This window comes from Eurosta solidaginis, chromosome 4 (assembly GCF_040869045.1).
Source record: "Eurosta solidaginis isolate ZX-2024a chromosome 4, ASM4086904v1, whole genome shotgun sequence".
In the NCBI taxonomy this organism is placed as follows: Eukaryota; Metazoa; Arthropoda; class Insecta; order Diptera; family Tephritidae; genus Eurosta; species Eurosta solidaginis.
Window position 1 is genome coordinate 152,033,012 of NC_090322.1, and position 17,448 is coordinate 152,050,459.

A 17,448-nucleotide genomic window follows, 5' to 3' on the forward strand; every position below is an offset into this window, starting at 1 on the left:
GACAAAGATAGACGGAGAGCCAATAGACACGCACATAAACACAAACTCAGCGCGTCACCAATTACCATCACCGCTAGAGAGGTTGAGGACGCCATTGGTCGCGCTAAACCATCCAAAGCAGTGGCCCCAGACGGCATAGCCATGCCGATGCTTAAAAACCTAGGGAAAGAGGGTTTCAAATATTTAGCGCATGTCTTCAACCTGTCTCTTTCCACCTTTGTCATACCCGAGACATGGAAAATGGCCAAGGTGGTCCCGCTACTAAAGCCTGGGAAACCAGCTAACGTAGGTGAGTCATATCGTCCGATATCTCTCCTATCGCCAGTGGCAAAGACGCTTGAAGCTATTTTGCTCCCTTATTTCCAAGCACATTTGCAGCTAGCCCCTCATCAGCATGGCTTCAGAAAACTCCATAGCACTACCTCCGCGCTAAATGTCATTAGCACCCAGATAAATTGCGGTTTGAATCAATATCCCCACCATAGAACAGTACTCGTAGCGTTAGACCTATCAAAAGCTTTTGATACGGTCAACCATGGCTCGTTACTGCAAGACCTGGAAGGGTCTACCCTTCCCCCATGTCTTAAAAGCTGGACCGCAAATTATCTGGGTGGCCGGCAGGCATCGGTGCAATTCAGAAACGAAACATCAAAACAAAGGAGAATCAAAGAAGGGGTGCCACAGGGTGGTGTCCTATCCCCGCTTTTGTTTAATTTCTACATATCTAAGCTACCTTCACCACCGGAAGGAGTCACAATCGTTTCCTACGCCGATGACTGCACAATAATGGCCACAGGCCCAGGCCCAGAGATCGATGAGCTATGCAATAAAATAAACGGCTATCTGCCTGATCTCTCCAGTTTTTTCGCCTCGCGAAACCTGGCATTGTCACCGACTAAATCTTCCGCGACCTTATTTACAACATGGACGCCCCAAATGTCGACCATATTGAACATCCACGTCGATGGCACTACGCTACCGACTGTCCTACACCCCAAAATCTTGGGCGTGACGTTTGATCAGGATCTACATTTTGGTGCGCACGCAACCGCAATTGTTCCAAGAATTCAGAGCCGTAATAAAATCCTCAAATCCCTTGCTGGCAGTACCTGGGGAAAAGATAAAGAAACGCTCTTGACCACATACAAAGCAATTAGCCAGCCGATTACGTGCTATGCGTCACCCATATGGTCGCCAAGCCTAAAAACCACCCACTGGAAGAAACTACAGGCCTGCCAAAATACTGCTCTCAGAATCGCCACGGGCTGTCTTCTTATGTCCCCAGAACACCATCTGCATAATGAGGCGAGAATACTCTGATAGATAATAATAATAGAGCTGCTGTTGCCATGCAGGCGCGAGAAGAATCGATCCGACGTTGGCAAGATCAGTGGAGCAACAGCATCGTAGGAAAGTGGACTAGGGAACTAATCCCTGAACTTGATCCATGGTTGAAGCGACCGCACGGAGAGGTAGACTTTTACCTGACCCAGTTTCTAACGGGACATGGTTACTTCCGCAAATACCTACACAGAATGGGTAAGGTTGATAGCCCGAGCTGTCTGTACTGTGGGGAAATATACGATGTACGCCACACCTTCTTCGAATGCAGGCACTTCTCCCATCAGCGAAGGAGGGTAGAAGAGGTACTTGGCGACCTATCCCCGGGCAGTGCCATTAATAACATGACTTGTCGAAGAGACAGATGGGATACGGTCAGCACATATGTGAGGCATATACTTACCAGTAAACGAGAAGACGGATGCCTAGCCCATTAGCGTGAGAGTAGCCATAGAGCTCACGTAGCGCGCACCCGTACCCGAAGTAATGCTAAACGCGGTCCCAGGTACGGGGATTTGCGCGGGCCGTGGGAGGTTAGGTTTTAGTGGGTAGGCCTTCATGGAAGAAGGGAGTCCTACACTCGGAGAGTCTCGCAGTGAGGCTTAAATATCCCGGTCAGTGCATAAAGCATTTCCTCCTTCCACGAAACACAAAAAAAAAAAAAAAAAAACTTTAACTTTAACTTCAACGTTCACTTTAACTTTAACTTTGACTGTAACTTTAACTTTAAATTTAATTTTAACTTTAGCTTTAACTTTAACTTTAACCTTAACTTTAACTTTAACTTTAACATCAACTTTAACTTTAACCTTAACTTTAACTTTGACTTTAACTTTAACTTTAACTTTAACCTTAACTTTAACTTTAACTTTATTTTTAACATTAACTTTAACTTTCGCTTTAACTTTAACATTCACTTTAACTTTAACTTTAATTTTAACTTTAACTTTAACCTTAACTTTAACTTTGACTTTGACTTTAACTTTAACTTTAACCTTAATTTTAACTTTAACTTTAACTTTCACTTTAGCTTTAAATTTAACTTTAACTTTAACTTTAACTTTATTTTTAACTTTAACTTTCGCTTTAACTTTAACATTCACTTTAACTTTAACTTTAACTTTAATTTTAACTGTAACTTTAACTTCGACTTTAACTTTAACTTTAACCTTAACTTAACTTTAACTCTAACCTTAACTTTAACTTTTACTTTAATTTTAACTTTAACTTTAACTTTAACTTTAACTTTAACCTTAACTTTAACTTTAACTTTAACTTTAACTTCAACTTCAACTTTAACTTTAACTTTATTTTTAACAATTTTTGTTGTTATATCGGCCTACAGATTTGTAAGATCGCGAGTTTGAATCGAGCTCAAGGCCTAACAATAATTATTTTATCATTATTATTGTTATAATATATTTTTTCTTAATTGAAAAAATTTTAAATTAGAATAGAAGAAAGAAAAAATTTAGACAACTGCCAAAGCTCGTTGTATAGATCCATTTCGGGAACTGCTAAATTCCTTCATCGGCAACGTTTAGGCGCCGCTGCTATAACCATTCAGCCACCACAGCGGTTTTTTGTTTGTCTTCATTATTCCTAATTCAATTCTGTTTCTTGCCAATTGATATTCACAGCACTGCGACATCTGTTACAGAATAGTTGTGAAAATTGGACTTTGTTTATGGCGATGATGCCATGGTGTCATATTTTATTGACACTTTTTCCCCGTGCTCTGGGATGTATTAACAATTTTTGTTGTTATATCGGCCTACAGATTTGTAAGATCGCGAGTTTACTTTAACTTTCGCTTTAACTTTAACATTCACTTTAACTTTAACTTTAACTTCATGATCCAGGGTGGGCGTGAACTTAGCACCTGCTAACAAGCCAACCTAATATAAACGCACGCAAGTAATTTTCTGTCAAAAATATCTCATGCACATACAACTTGTATGAGAGCAACTAAAATTGAATTTGCTGCGTGAAAACCTAACTCGATTTCCAATTTTTGTTCTGCCTGACATTTAGATTTGACGTTAGCACACATGCTTTACATTGTCGCAACGCATGCTTATTTGGGTTAGGGCAAAAAACGCCGGTTGTTTGCGTGCGCTAAACAAACGCAGTGCGGTTTTATTAGGTTGGCTTGTAAGCGACGATATATGTATACGATAAGCGATAGCACAATGGCTACTTCGTGAAAATCAACGACAGCTCTTTTAGTTTGATTTCGATGGTCGTACGGTTTGTAGTAAAAAATCATAAATTTTTTCTTTGTACAGCTATAAATTCAAAACGGATGGATCGATTGGAATATTTTTTCTTTGCCATAAAACTTTGAAATATTTACCTTCGTTTTACATAAAAAAGAAATACTTTATTCCGTTCTTATATCAGCAAAATTGCTTAAACAAAAGTAACATTTTTACCGAAAAATTTAGTGCGTGTGGTTGTTCGCTGTCAACTGTGCGCCCAAATTGCTTTTGAGTGAGACATGATGCGACACATTGGTACATACATAGCATTCGCTGCTCTATTTAACTTCGGACGCAGGTATATAGGTATGTGTGGATGTATGTACATTAGGGTTCGGCTTATTTGTATGGAGGAAAAAAAAGTTGCGTAAATGATAGTCTTAGGGACTAAAATGTTCGTTTTACTGTGATATACAAATATGTGAAGTTTTAAGTAAATCCATAAAGGTTTAGAGGTGGCGACAAGAGCTTAAAGTTATATACATATATACATATATGCATTCTTAGCCAAGTTGTAAAAAAATATGCATCTTATGAATAGTTCTTTTTGTTTAAAATATTTAGATATACAACTAAATTTTAAATATAGATCATTTCGATAAATCATTTCATAAATCCAACAAAGTATTTTTATTTTGATATATAGTGTGGGTCATCCACTCCTTCTATGTTATAAAAAAATTTAATATTTGATTTTTGGTACAAAACAGTAATCAAGTAAATTAAATATTCGTGTATACAAATTGAATAAATGTTAATGTAAATTAGCGCTTTTTTTGAATTTAAAGGACATTTTTTTGATATTCTTTTACAACTTGTAATAAATTTTGAAGTTCATGCTCTATTTTCGCAAGTTTTTGGTTATAGTCCTGCATGAGTTTGACGCCGCGCTCTACCGAGTCATTAACCACTTTTAGTTTGCCGATTATTTCCATCCGCCATATACCATAAATGGTCGCAGGCTTTTTTGAGCACAGCAGTAGACATTTTTTCATCTATTTCCTTATCAAAGGATATTTCACGAATTAATTGAAAGTAGAGATTCGGAGCTTCACATGCAATTGTTGAACGAAACCAATATTCTACATAAAACCAATAAAAACAGATACGTCACGTAAATATTTTTCTTCTTTGGTTGTCAATTTGAATTCATCTCGAAACAAATATATTTTTAAGGTATAGGTAGCCTTGGACATCCAACGTGCATGATGCATTGGTCCAAGAGATCGAAAATGGTGATATTCCGGAATGTTTCCCAAAACAAGTAAAGTTAACTCCAATAGTTCTATGTAATCAGTACGAGTATGGTCCCTGTCAATTCGGCAGGACAGTAATTAATTACACAATTATACACGGTTTTGGATCTAGGCAACTAAAAGTGGTTTTTAAGACAATTTATGACGCTGAATCCGATTCTTCATTCCGTTTTTAAGATTGATTCTAGTTTTTAATACAGTCAATAAATTAATTTTTAAAGATTTTTGTCAAATAATATTCACTTTATTAACCTAAAAGTAACAAATCAGAAATGAAGATTGGTGGAACTTTGCCTTTTGTATTGTTTAGTATCTGTTTCGCGTATTAGAGTCCAACAGTAGTCGCTCATCATGCCTTCATCCCAAAATCCTTGGTATCATCTTTCAATGTTGGCTAGATCTTGGTGTAGCCGCTCTCCTTGTTCGTCGCTCGTATCACCCAAGTTTTCGGAAAAAAATCGAGATGGGAATGCAGAAAATGCATCTTTAGAGTTCTAGCTCCAATCTTTCAATAATTTTCCAACATATCGCCAATAATTTCCCTAAAATTAGAGGATTTGTGATTACCAAGAAAGTGGTGAACGATATTTTGAAAAGATGCCCATGCGGCTGCTTCATCTGTCATTAACCATTTTGTAAATTTTTTATCAGCCATTAATTTTCTGATTTCAGGTCCGACAAATACTCCTTCTTTGATTTTTGCATATGAAAATTTTGGAAATAACTTGACTAAGTACTGAAAAGCCGGTCCTTCACGGTTTAATGCTTTGACGAAGTTCTTTATAAGACCTAGTTTAATGTGAAGAGGTGGCAGGAAAATATCTTGTGGATTTACAAGTGGTTCGGCGGAGGCGTTTTGCTGTCCAGGCTCATATTGAGTACGACTTTGCCATTCTTTTCTCACATAATGATGTTCAGTTGCGCGGCTATCCCACAAGCATAAAAAACAACGAAAACACTTTGAATCAACTTTGCAACTCTGTCTCTGCATTTTTATTTGCTCTAATCACTTATATTATTTTACAGTTACGTTGAAATGACTTATCAAGCAGTGCAACTATTTAAAAGCTGCTATAACAGCACAATGGTGCTATCATGCGAGAACTCGGAAACTAGAATCAATCTTAAACAACTGAATGCAGATTCGAATTCAGCATATCAAATATAGTTAAGAATCGTTCTTATCTGCTCAGATCCAAAAGTTGACCTGAATTTGTAAACTTGTGTTATTTTTTCTTTTTCATCATTTAAATGCATCGCTAAGTAATCATTAGCTATTCCAAATTTGAAGTTACTCTGGTCAATTTCGCTCCAAGACTATTTAAATCTTGCAAAGAGGGGGACATTTACACTTGATGTAGCTTCAGAGACCGAGTCGAATGCGGCTCTTAAAAATATTTCGGCGATGTCAGGTCTGCATGGAAGATAAAGCAAGCTGCGCTGTAACAGACCTTCTAATAAAAATGCAGCGACATTTAATCTTCCCGAACTGGAAGCAGTTGTATCAAAGCGTCTTATCATAGGAGCACAGAATATTTGAATTTAAAGCATGCATTGAAATCGGCAGGCTTATAGCTTTGCGTGCTTGCGCTTTTTGAAGCTTTCTGGATGAAAGTCTCACAACAACAGTAAAAGGCTGTATTTGCACAGCAAAAAAAAGTTTTTCGGATAATAGTTTAAAATTTGTTTAGTCAACGTTCTAATGTTGGCCATTCCCGTGATTTTTAAGGAGCAATGTTATCTGTGATTGTGACCTCTCAGTCACAGCGGCTTTTAACCGTGACTGTGACTGAAAAAAAAAACAAATACCACGCCAACAGGAATCAGTTTTGGTGATTTTATACGACAAAAAAAAAATTTTGGGTCTGTCAAGAGATATTGGTGAAAGAAATTGAAATTTTTCATGTGGTTGTTGTAATTTAGAAGAGTTTGTGATACCCACAAAAAAAATTGTGAAACATAAGTGTTATGCGCGGATATAGTTTTGGTCTCCAAACCGGTTTCGGAGCACTCCAGGGTCATTTTCCGGTTTTTCGTTAGTATTTTTTGAACGAGCTAAAATTTGTATTTTCCGCCTTCGGATATTTGTTATCGAGGTCAATACGCGTCTTTTGACACCTCTCTCGATATTTTTTGACGCGTATTAACAGTGTCATGCTGTCATATAGAATTACCTCAGTTTTATATTTTTCCCTGCGGATTGTGTTGCGAATAATAAACACTGCGTAATTTTTTAGGACATCTACTGTTATTCAGTCACAGCTTAAGAAACTTGCTCATTGTATTGGTTCATAGCATAGAAGCGATTTGTTCCTGTGATGAGAGCTATGTTTGAGTCAGTGATTGGTAAAGGGAAATAAATGCTGTCACAGGCAATCAGTCACGAATATTCCTTGTAAGCTGTCGCTGAAGTGTACTGTGATATTTCCGTAGCTGTGACAAAATCACAGGTATGCGGATATTTGCCAACTCTACAACGTTCAGCTATTTCCTTATTAATCGCCTGGGAAGTCACTGACTAAAGTTCTGTGAAGGCAATGCAAACTTTTATCTAATTTCATGTTGTTATTATTTTTGAATTTTTTCTATTAATGTATTAATTAATTATATCTGTTATTTACATTGCATATAGAATGGTTTTCATAAGACACTTTTTTGTGTTGGCAGTGGATGCCGTAAAAAATAAATTTTTTTCAAACGCCTATATACAGAGGTTTCAGCTCAAGTCGCCACCTCTAAACAAGTTCTGATCAGGCTGAAACTTTCCACTTTCTTACACTGTATCAATACGAACATTTTTAGGCTGTAAGACTTGAAATCGGATCAATTTCATAAATAAGCATAACCCTAATGCATATGCTAAGGTTTGTGCATTAAGGAGATATAATTCTTCAATATATTTTGTATGCTAATTTTTCGAGTACGCTGATCGTAAAGACAAAATAACTGAGTATCCATTTTTAATATTTTTCATGGCAGCCCTAAATGTATTTTTTAGAACACAGTTACTTTTCACAAATTATCGTTTTAGAATTTGTAAATAATTTTTGAAAACTGTGCTTATATTGAATTAATTTAAAATCAAAAAAAAAAAAAATAATAAATCTCGTACATTTATCTTGCAAAGGGTTTTAGTGAATACCTACTCAAAAGCCAATTGTTTAAAGTTTCAGTTGATATGCAAACGTCTCTTTGCTGTACATCTATAATACTTCTAACTCTAAAAGCCACAAATTTCTATAAAGTTAAACGTGTTGTGTGTTTGTGTCTTACTAAATATGCCTCCTACAAGGAAGCGGACACATTAGGCAGAAGAACCCGAAATGTAACGAATCAAATTAACTACATATCTATCTAATCATACCCAGGAACTTGAAAGTCGCAAAGAAAGTCAAAGAATTCGGAGAAGACAGACCAGTGAAGCGCGACATACGACTAATACTGGTGCAAGTTTGAATGGAGCTGCTTTTCGTTACGATATGTCAGTTGATTACAGTGCTTATAACTGTGTTGCTGTTGGACCTATGAATTCAGTTTGGCAATATTGTAAAGCATTGAAATACAAAAATGAAGCCAATGGATTGTGTTGCGTCAATGGAAAGGTGAAATTGATACCATTGCATCCACCTCCAGACCCATTGTACTCATTGGTTTCAGGAAAAGAAACAGATTCTCTAAACTTCAAATGACATCATTTGGAGCAACAAAAGTAGTTCGGGAAAATTGCATGCCAACCTTTAAGGTTTGTAATAGTATATGCAGTTTATATATTTTTACAATACATTTTTTCTTTTTATAGATACAAGGTCAAATATATCACATACCCGGTTCTTTGTTACCACCGCCAGATAGCGACTACAAGTTTTTGCAAATTTATTATATGGGCAATTCACCAAAAGAAATCAATATACGTTGTGCATATAACAATTCAGTGAAAAGTCAATAGTTGGACAATTACAAAACTTATTTCACGAACACAATCAATTTATTTTATTATTTAAAAATGCAATGGATATGATGTCATCTGATGATCACAAAATTGTTATCAGAGCAGATAAACTCCTGTGGGCCAACATGTAGGACGTTTTAATGCACCTACTATCGATGAAGTTGCCATTGTTGTAGTTGGCGAAAATTTGGAGTCACGTGATATTAAGGAAACACTCACTCATATGATGCACTGCAATATCCCATTATATTCTGGCAAGTTGAAGATGGCTATGATTTCTCATTCAAGATGATAAACCCCATTACAGGGTTATTGAAATATTGTTCTATGAGATGTGTCGTCATCTACTTTATCACCTACTAAATAGTTTAATTTGTTATTCAACAGTCATCATTATGATAAACAAGTAAGGGAGGCTAAGTTCGGGTGTAACCGAACATTACATCCTCAGCTGGTGGACCAGGGGTGACTCTAGAATTTGTGTGTACGATATTGGTATCAAATGAAATGTGTTAATGAGTATTTTAAAAGGGGTGGATATTAGTTCCATAGGTGGACGCCTTTTTGAGATATCGCCATAAAGGTGGACCAGGGTTTTTATGAGGGTTTTAAAAGGGAGTGCTCCTTAGTTGCATATGTGAAGGCGTTTTCGAGATATCGACCAAAATGTGCACCAGGGTGACCCAGAAATTCATCTGTCCGGTACCGCTAATTTCTTTATATATGTAATGCCACGAACAGTATTTCTGCTAAGATTCCAAGGGCTTTTTATTTCGCCCTGCAGAACTTTTTCATTTTCTTCTACTTAATATGGTAGGTGTCACACCCATTTTACAAAGTTACCATGTTTCATCTCTTTTTTCATATTTGGTATAGAATTATGTCATGTTTTTCATTTTTCGTCATTTTCGATATCGAAAAAGTGAGCGTATTTCGGCCATTTTTAGTTCAGTTAATTACGTGAACTAAGTTTAGTAAAGAGATATCGATTTTTGCTCTAGTTATCGCGTTAACGGCCGAGCGGACAGACGGTCGACTGTGTATAAAAACTGGGCGTGGCTTTAACCGATTTCGTAAATTTTTACAAAAAACAGTTATCGTCGGCATTAAAAGTATTCTAGACGAATTAAATGAAAAAGGGTGGAGCCACGCCCATTTTGAAATTTTCTTTAATTTTTTATTTTGTTGCACCATATCATTACTGGAGTTGCATATTTACATAATTTACTTATATACTGTAAAGATATTACATTTTTTGTTAAAATTTGACTTAAAAAATTTTTTTTTTTAAAGTGGGTGTGTGCATGATCCGATTTTGCTAATTTTTATTTAGCACACATATAGTAATAGGAGTAACGTTCCTGCCAAATTTCATCATGATATCTTGCACGACTGCTAAATTATAGCTTGCAACACTTTTAAATTACTAATTTTATATTTTTCGTCATAAGGCCAACCCACCTACCAAGTTTAATCGCTTTATCCGTCTTTAGTAATGAATTATCGCCCTTTTTCGGTTTTTCGTAATTTTCGATATTAAAAAAGTGGGCGTGGTTGTAGTCCGATTTCGTTCATTTTAAATAGCGATCTGAGATGAGTGCCCAGGAACCTACGTACCAAATTTCATCAATATATCTCCAAATTTACTCAAGTTACCGTGTTTACGGACAGACGGACGGACGGACGGACCGACATGGCTAAAAGAATTTCTTTTTTCGCCCAAATCATTTTGATATATGGAAGTCTATATCTATCTCGATTAGTTTATGCCGTTACGGATTACCGTTATGCGAACAAAATTAATATACACTGTGAGCTCTGCTCAGCTGAGTATAAAAATATTTACAGGTTCTGAAATTAACAAAAGAGTTAGTTCAATGAACTTTAATTCATACCGCCTAATGATCAGAGAAAATGAAGACAATCACATTTTGAAATGCCGGCGATTATGTCACCGATATGTTGTTGATATTTACGTAAAGATTGAAATGGAGAGATTAACATTCATCAGGTTGAATCAGACCAAAATTCGATCTGAAGAAGAGTATATTCACCTTCGAGATGCAATTAATTCCAGCAACCCACATCGGAAGTCCCCGGCATATGCATGACTATGCTCAAGATGCCATGTCATATGCTCTGCATTATGGCACAGCAGATTTATTCATCATATTTACGTTCAATCCACAATAGATAGAAATTAAACAAGCGTTATTCCCTGGCCAATCACTTACTGATCGTCATGACATTACAGCAAGAGTCTTCAGACAAAAATTTAAATCGTTAATGGATTTAATTGTTAGACATTGTGTGTTTGGTGAAACACGATGCTGGATGTATTCTGTAGAGTGGCAAAAACGTGGGTTGCCGCATGCCCACATTTTGATTTGGTTGGCTGAAAAAATTAGGCCAAATGAAGTTGATGTAGTGATATCAGCTGAAATCCCTAATGAACAAGTAGATCCTGGCTTGCATGAGGTAGTTATCAAAAGCATGATACATGGTCCATGCGGAACACTTAATAAAAATACACCGTGTAGGGTAGATGGTAATTGTTCAGAGCGCTATCCACGGACATTAATATCGGAAACCAAAACTGGAAATGATGGTTATCCTATCTATCGTCGGCGATCTTTAGCAGACAATGGAAGATCAACAATTGTCTAAGTAAATCAACAAGATATTGAAATAGATAATCGGTGGATTTTTCCATACTCACCGATGTTATCAAAAACTTTCAAAGCACACATCAATGTTGAATCTCGCCATTCAGTAAAATCTATCAAGTACATATGTAAATATGTAACGAAAGGAAGTGATATGGAAACGATGCACATTGGGATCAAACTCTCAATGATGCTGTAATTTTATAACAAGCTCATCAAATACGAACATTGTTTTCCATTATCATATGTACATGCTTCCCATCAAAACCAATTGATTTGTGGATAAAATACAAAGATAATATGCCTGAAAATACCTTATTTAATATACACAAAAGAACAGGGAATCCGAATTTACAAATAAGTTAAGAAATTTACAATGAGACGTTGATGTCCATTGAGAATATGTGCTTGATGATGTCAAACAAGCTATTATGTCAATTGGGGATGGCCACGCCCAAATCGCCCTTCAATCACAACAGACTGCCAATGATTTCGCAACTCGACTCTCACACCTGCTCTCTGAGAGCATAACTCATCCTGAAGGAATACGGGAGCAGTGGGAGCATATTTCCAAAGCACTTCGTACTGCCGCCGAGGAAAAAATTGGTTACCGGCGGCCACGAAAAAACAACTGGTACGATGAAGAATGCCGTGTTGCAACTGAAAGAAAAGACGCTGCCTACAGGGCTACGTTAAAAGCAAGCCCGACAGGAGGAGTGTGTGGACGCTATCGTGAGTTGAAAAAGGAAGTGAGACGCCTTTTCAGGAAGAAAAAAGCAGAAGCAGAAACGCGTGAGTGCGAGTAGCTTGAGCTGCTAGCCACCAGGAATAACGTCCGAAAATTTTACTACAAAATACGGCGACAGACGGAAGGTTTTAAGACCGGGGCAAACTCCTGTAGGAACGAAAACGGCGACCTTGTAACTGATGCCCAGAGAGTGCTTAGATTATGGAGAGAACACTTCTCTGTTCTCCTAAATGGAGGCAGCAATTCAGCGCACAGAGATGAAGAACCCGATCCCGCAATCGATGATGATAGAATATATGTCCCCCCCGCCCGTTTATGACGAAGTTAGAATAGCAATAACCAGATTGAAAAACAACAAGGCCGTGGGCGCTGATGGAGCTATTCAAGTACGGCGGCGAGGAGTTGGTAAGGCGCATGCAGCAGCTTCTTAGCAAAATATGGGCGGAAGAGTGCATGCTCGACGGTTGGAATCTAAGTGTTCTTTGCCCGGTCCACAAGAAGGGGGATACTGCAAAATGCACCAACTATCGTGGAATCAGCCTTCTTAATTTCGCATATAAGGCCCTTTCAAGTGTATTGTGCGAAAGATTGAATCCCACCGTGAACCGGCTGATTGGACCTTATCAGTGCGGCTTCAGACCTGGTAAATCTACCATCGACCAGATTTGCACAATGCGCCAAATCTTGGAAAAAACCCGTGAAAAAAGAATCGACACACATCACCTCTTCGTCGACTTTAAAGCCGCCTTCGACAGCACGAAAAGGAGCTGCCTATATGCCGCTATGTCTGAATTTTGTTTCCCCGCAAAACTTATACGGCTGTGCAAAATGACGTTGAGCAACATCATCAGCCCAGTCAGGATTGGGAAGGACCTCTCCGAGCCGTTCGAAACTAAACGAGGTTTCAGAAGGGGTCACCCCCTATCGTGCGATTTCTTTAATTTGATGCTGGAGAAAATTATACTAACTGCGGAACTTAGCCGCACTGGAACAATATTCTATAAAAGCGTGCAATTACTGGCATATGCTGATGACATTGATATCATCGGCCTAAACACCCGCGCTGTTAGTTCTGCTTACCCCAAACTGGAAAAAGAAGCGGCAAAAATGGGTTTGGTGGTGAATGAGGACAAAACGAAGTACCTGCTGTCATCGAGCAAAGACTCAGCGTATACGCGCCTTGGCAACCACGCTATTATTTGCAGCCATAATTTCGAAATAGTAAAATACTTCGTTTATTTGGGAACCAGCATCAACACTAGCAACAACATCAGCATTGAAATCCAGCGAAGAATCAATCTTTCCAATAAATGCTACTTTGGACTAGGTATATAATTGAAAAGTAAAGTCCTCTCTCGGCAAACGAAAATCATACTCTACAAGTCACTTATCGTACCCGTCCTGCTATATGGGGCAGAAGCATGGACCATGACAACATCAGATGAAGCGGCTTTGGGAGTGTTCGAGAGAAAAGTTCTTCGAAAGATTTATGGACCTCTACGCGTTGGCGATGGCGAGTACCGAAGAAGATTTAATGATGAGCTGTACGAGCTATATGGAGACGTCAACATAGTCCAGCGAATTAAAACGCAGCGGCTGCGCTGGCTAGGCCATGTTATGCGAATGAAAGATGATGCTCCGACCAAGAAAGTGTTTCTATCGGAACCCGCCTATGGAAGCAGAGGTAGAGGGCGGCCCCCACTCCGTTGGAAGGACCAAGTGGAAAACGATTTAAACTCCCTTGGTGTGACCAATTGGCGCCGGTTGTTGACCTATTAACGTTATCTTCTCTTTTTTTCTTATTAGCTGATCCAGTTTCCCGAATAACAGATAAGGTATTAAAAAAATTTAAGAATCGACTGTTAGGCGATATTAAGTTCGACGGTAACGAAGTGATAAACTTTAAATAATATGTAAATATGAATAAGTGAATAACCTTTACAAATACATAGATATATTGGAAATGTTTGTTTGTAAAGACGCCATGGTTGAAGGAGTGTCCACTGTGTACGACAAATTCAATTGTTCGATGGCTTCTTGCGACTTTTTCGCTACAAGCTTATGTACATGAAAAAATTAGGCCCTTAGTGATTAAAATCGCGCTCTTAGGGTGTAAATATAAGCAACTGGTGCGTACAATTTTAGGCATATGTGACCTCATCATGAAACGACCTTAATGTGCGAAAATACCGTTTTTATACTCAGCTGAGCAGAGCTCATGGAGTATATTAACTTTGTTCGCATAACGGCAATCCGTAACGGCATAAACTAATTGAGATAGATATAGACTTCTATATATCAAAATGATCTGGTCGAAATCGGTTGAAGCCACGCCCAGTTTTTATACACAGTCGACCGTCTGCCCTTCCGCTCGGCCCTTAACACGATAACTTGAGCAAAAATCGATATATCTTTACTAAACTTAGTTCACGTACTTATCTGAACTCACTTTATCTTGGCGTAAAAATGACCGAAATCCGGATATGACCACGCCCACTTTTTCGATATCGAAAATTACGAAAAATTAAAAAAAATGCCACCTTCCTTACTTGTTCACTTTTTGAGTGATTCTTATAGGAACTTTAACGCTCTTTCCATAGGAAGAAACCGCAGTTTTCTATCTTTCTTAGTTTTTTCGCAAATCGCATTTAAAGCCAAATCGGACACCACTAATACTATTTTTTGAAATATTTCGATCCATGCGGCACCTATCGGAATTTTTTTTCTTATTATTTCATTGTCATCGGGTTTCAAGTTTAAAGCTTGTAGCTTATCGGGAAGTTACTTAAATTTTAATTACAAAATTCGTTCACAACGGCCGTGCATCATTCCAACTAAATAAAACCGTTTAAAAATATTCCCTTTTTATCAAGAAATGAGTACAACTTGCAAAGGGAATGGGATTCCCGCAAAATTTTGTGATATAGTAATAAGAATAGAATAGACAAGAAAAGGAATAAAACACAAAAAAAATTATTTAAACAGTAAATAAAAACAAGCACTTAATAGTTCAAATAAACGTAAAGCCATTCAGTTCTTACCAATATGTTTGAAGCTGATGAAAGTGTTAATTCCATTCAAAGACGTAAATCAACCAAGTAGTGATGTACGACTATGAGGAGTAGACCTAATGAGCTGTCCTTCAATTAGTGCCCACACTATCTAACAATATATTTTTTTTTATATTTTGTTTACCCAATAATATTTTATTTATCCACTGACGCTAGCCGGATGCATTGGCTACAATTGTCTTAACTGTTTCTAGTGGATACTCGGACAAACTTAAATGGAACAATAGCTGCTTTGTTTAGAGACGGGATTCCAACGCCTAGAGAATGCTAAAAAAAAATACATTTGTATAAATGTGCGCCAATGGTCAAAAGCTAATATCAGTTAAGTTAGTCACTTCATTCGGTTCGCTAGTCTACAACAAGAACCATTAAAAACAAAGAGTACTACAACTAAACTTGATTTACTCCACAGATAAGGGTTACATAATCGACACAAAATGAAGGTATTTGTTTGTATTCTCGTTGTTATTGCAATCATCGCACCAAGTCGGGCGACTTTCGGCAAATTGGGTATTCTGGCAGGAATTGGTGGTGGTAGCGGTTATGGTCCCGGCTATGGTGGTGGCTATGGTTATGGCGGTAGTTACGGTGGCGTCTATGGTGTGACACCTTACTCATATGGTGGTGAGAAAGTAGTGAAAGTAATTAAAGTGTCTGTTGTGCCTAGCGGTGGTTATAGTGGTGGTTACGGTGCTGGTTATGGTGGTATTGGTAGTTATGGTTATGGCGATGGCGGTTATGCGAGCGGTGGTATTGCGTATCCTTCCGTAGCCACATCAGCAGTTGTTACACCAGTGGTGACGTCTATTTCAACTCCCATTCCACCACCAATAAATTATGGTGCAACTTACGGCAGCGGTTATGGTTATGGTTATGGCGGCGGTGTTGGTCTCGGATATAGTGGTGTAATTCCTAGTCATCCAGTTGCTGGTGGTGTAGGCGCTTTAGGTGGTTGCGGTTGGTGTTGATCCTGAACGAGGTAACAGGGAAAGATTATGATAAGGAAACGAAAAACGTAAAAGCTTTAAGCATTGATTAGTTGTAAATCCTTGAAGTTGTTCAATAAAAATGTTTTTAATAAATGTAAATTTTTCAAAATTAGGAGTTCGTTATGATCCGAGGATATTCCCGAATATATAACCAAAACAATCGGAACATTGTTCCTTAGTGATCTCGAAACGGTCCCATAAATGCCCGAAATTATCCCGAAAACAATCCCAAGTTAGTCAACACAGAACTTAATTAATTCAAAATGATCCGAAGATGATCCTAAAAAAGTAGGGATACAGAGAAAATTCCATCTGTGCACCAAACCTTGTCCATACCCATCCAGACATTCTGTCGTGATTAAGCCGAAAACTTGATTATAACGATACAAAAGAAAGGAGGTTTAAGTCTGCGCAAAACCAAACATTATATATCCAGCTATGTGGTCTAATATATATATACATATGTTTTAATATATTAGGGATATATTTGAAGAGAAATATCACAAACATTAAGTGTTCTCTGCTTTATCGATCTTTGGTAATAAATACATTTTTTGAAATTTCGATATGGATTCTTATGTAAATTTTCACAAGGTGTATAAACAACAGCAAGAATATCCTCCGCGCCAAATTTGCACATGATTATACCCAGCTGTACTTGTACACAGGGTATTATAACTTTGATTGCCTAACGGTTGGTTGTACAGGTATAAAGGAATCGAGATAGATATAGACTTTTATATATAATAAAATCATCAGTATCGAAAAAAGATTTTATTGAGCCATGTCCGTCCGTCCGTGCGTCTGCCCGTTAACACGATAACTTTAGTAAGTATTGAGATATCTTCACCAAATTTGGTATACGAGCTTATCTGGACCCAGAATAGCCCATTTTTTATATATATAACATTTTGAAAAACAAAAAAACCTGATTATTTACAGTAAATAATACACCTAGAATGTTGAAATTTGACGTGTGGACTGATATTGAGACTCTTGATAAAAATTTGAAAAAAAAATTTAAAATTGGCGTAGCACCGCCCACTTGTGATAAAATCAATTTTACAAATATTGTTAATCGTAAATCAACAATCGTTAAACCTAACGTAACAAAATTCGGGACAGAGGTTGCCTTTACTAAAAGGAATGCTTTGAAGAAAAATTAAC

General features: G+C 37.5%; 1 protein-coding gene across 13 annotated transcripts in view; it reads left to right on the forward strand.

Annotated features, from left to right (window-relative positions):
* The window catches only part of LOC137250507 (keratin-associated protein 21-1-like), a 58,838-nt gene extending 42,448 nt beyond the window's left edge, over positions 1–16,390 (forward strand). For 4 of the 13 annotated variants that reach the window (XM_067783421.1, XM_067783428.1, XM_067783432.1 and 1 more), the window contains exon 2: positions 15,705–16,390. In XM_067783421.1, coding sequence (XP_067639522.1) covers positions 15,730–16,260 — 531 coding nt within the window. In that variant the 5' untranslated portion in view covers positions 15,705–15,729 and the 3' untranslated portion in view covers positions 16,261–16,390. The other 9 variants (XM_067783427.1, XM_067783430.1, XM_067783431.1 and 6 more) reach the window with 6 other exon arrangements.
* The last annotated feature ends 1,058 nt before the right edge of the window (positions 16,391–17,448 follow it).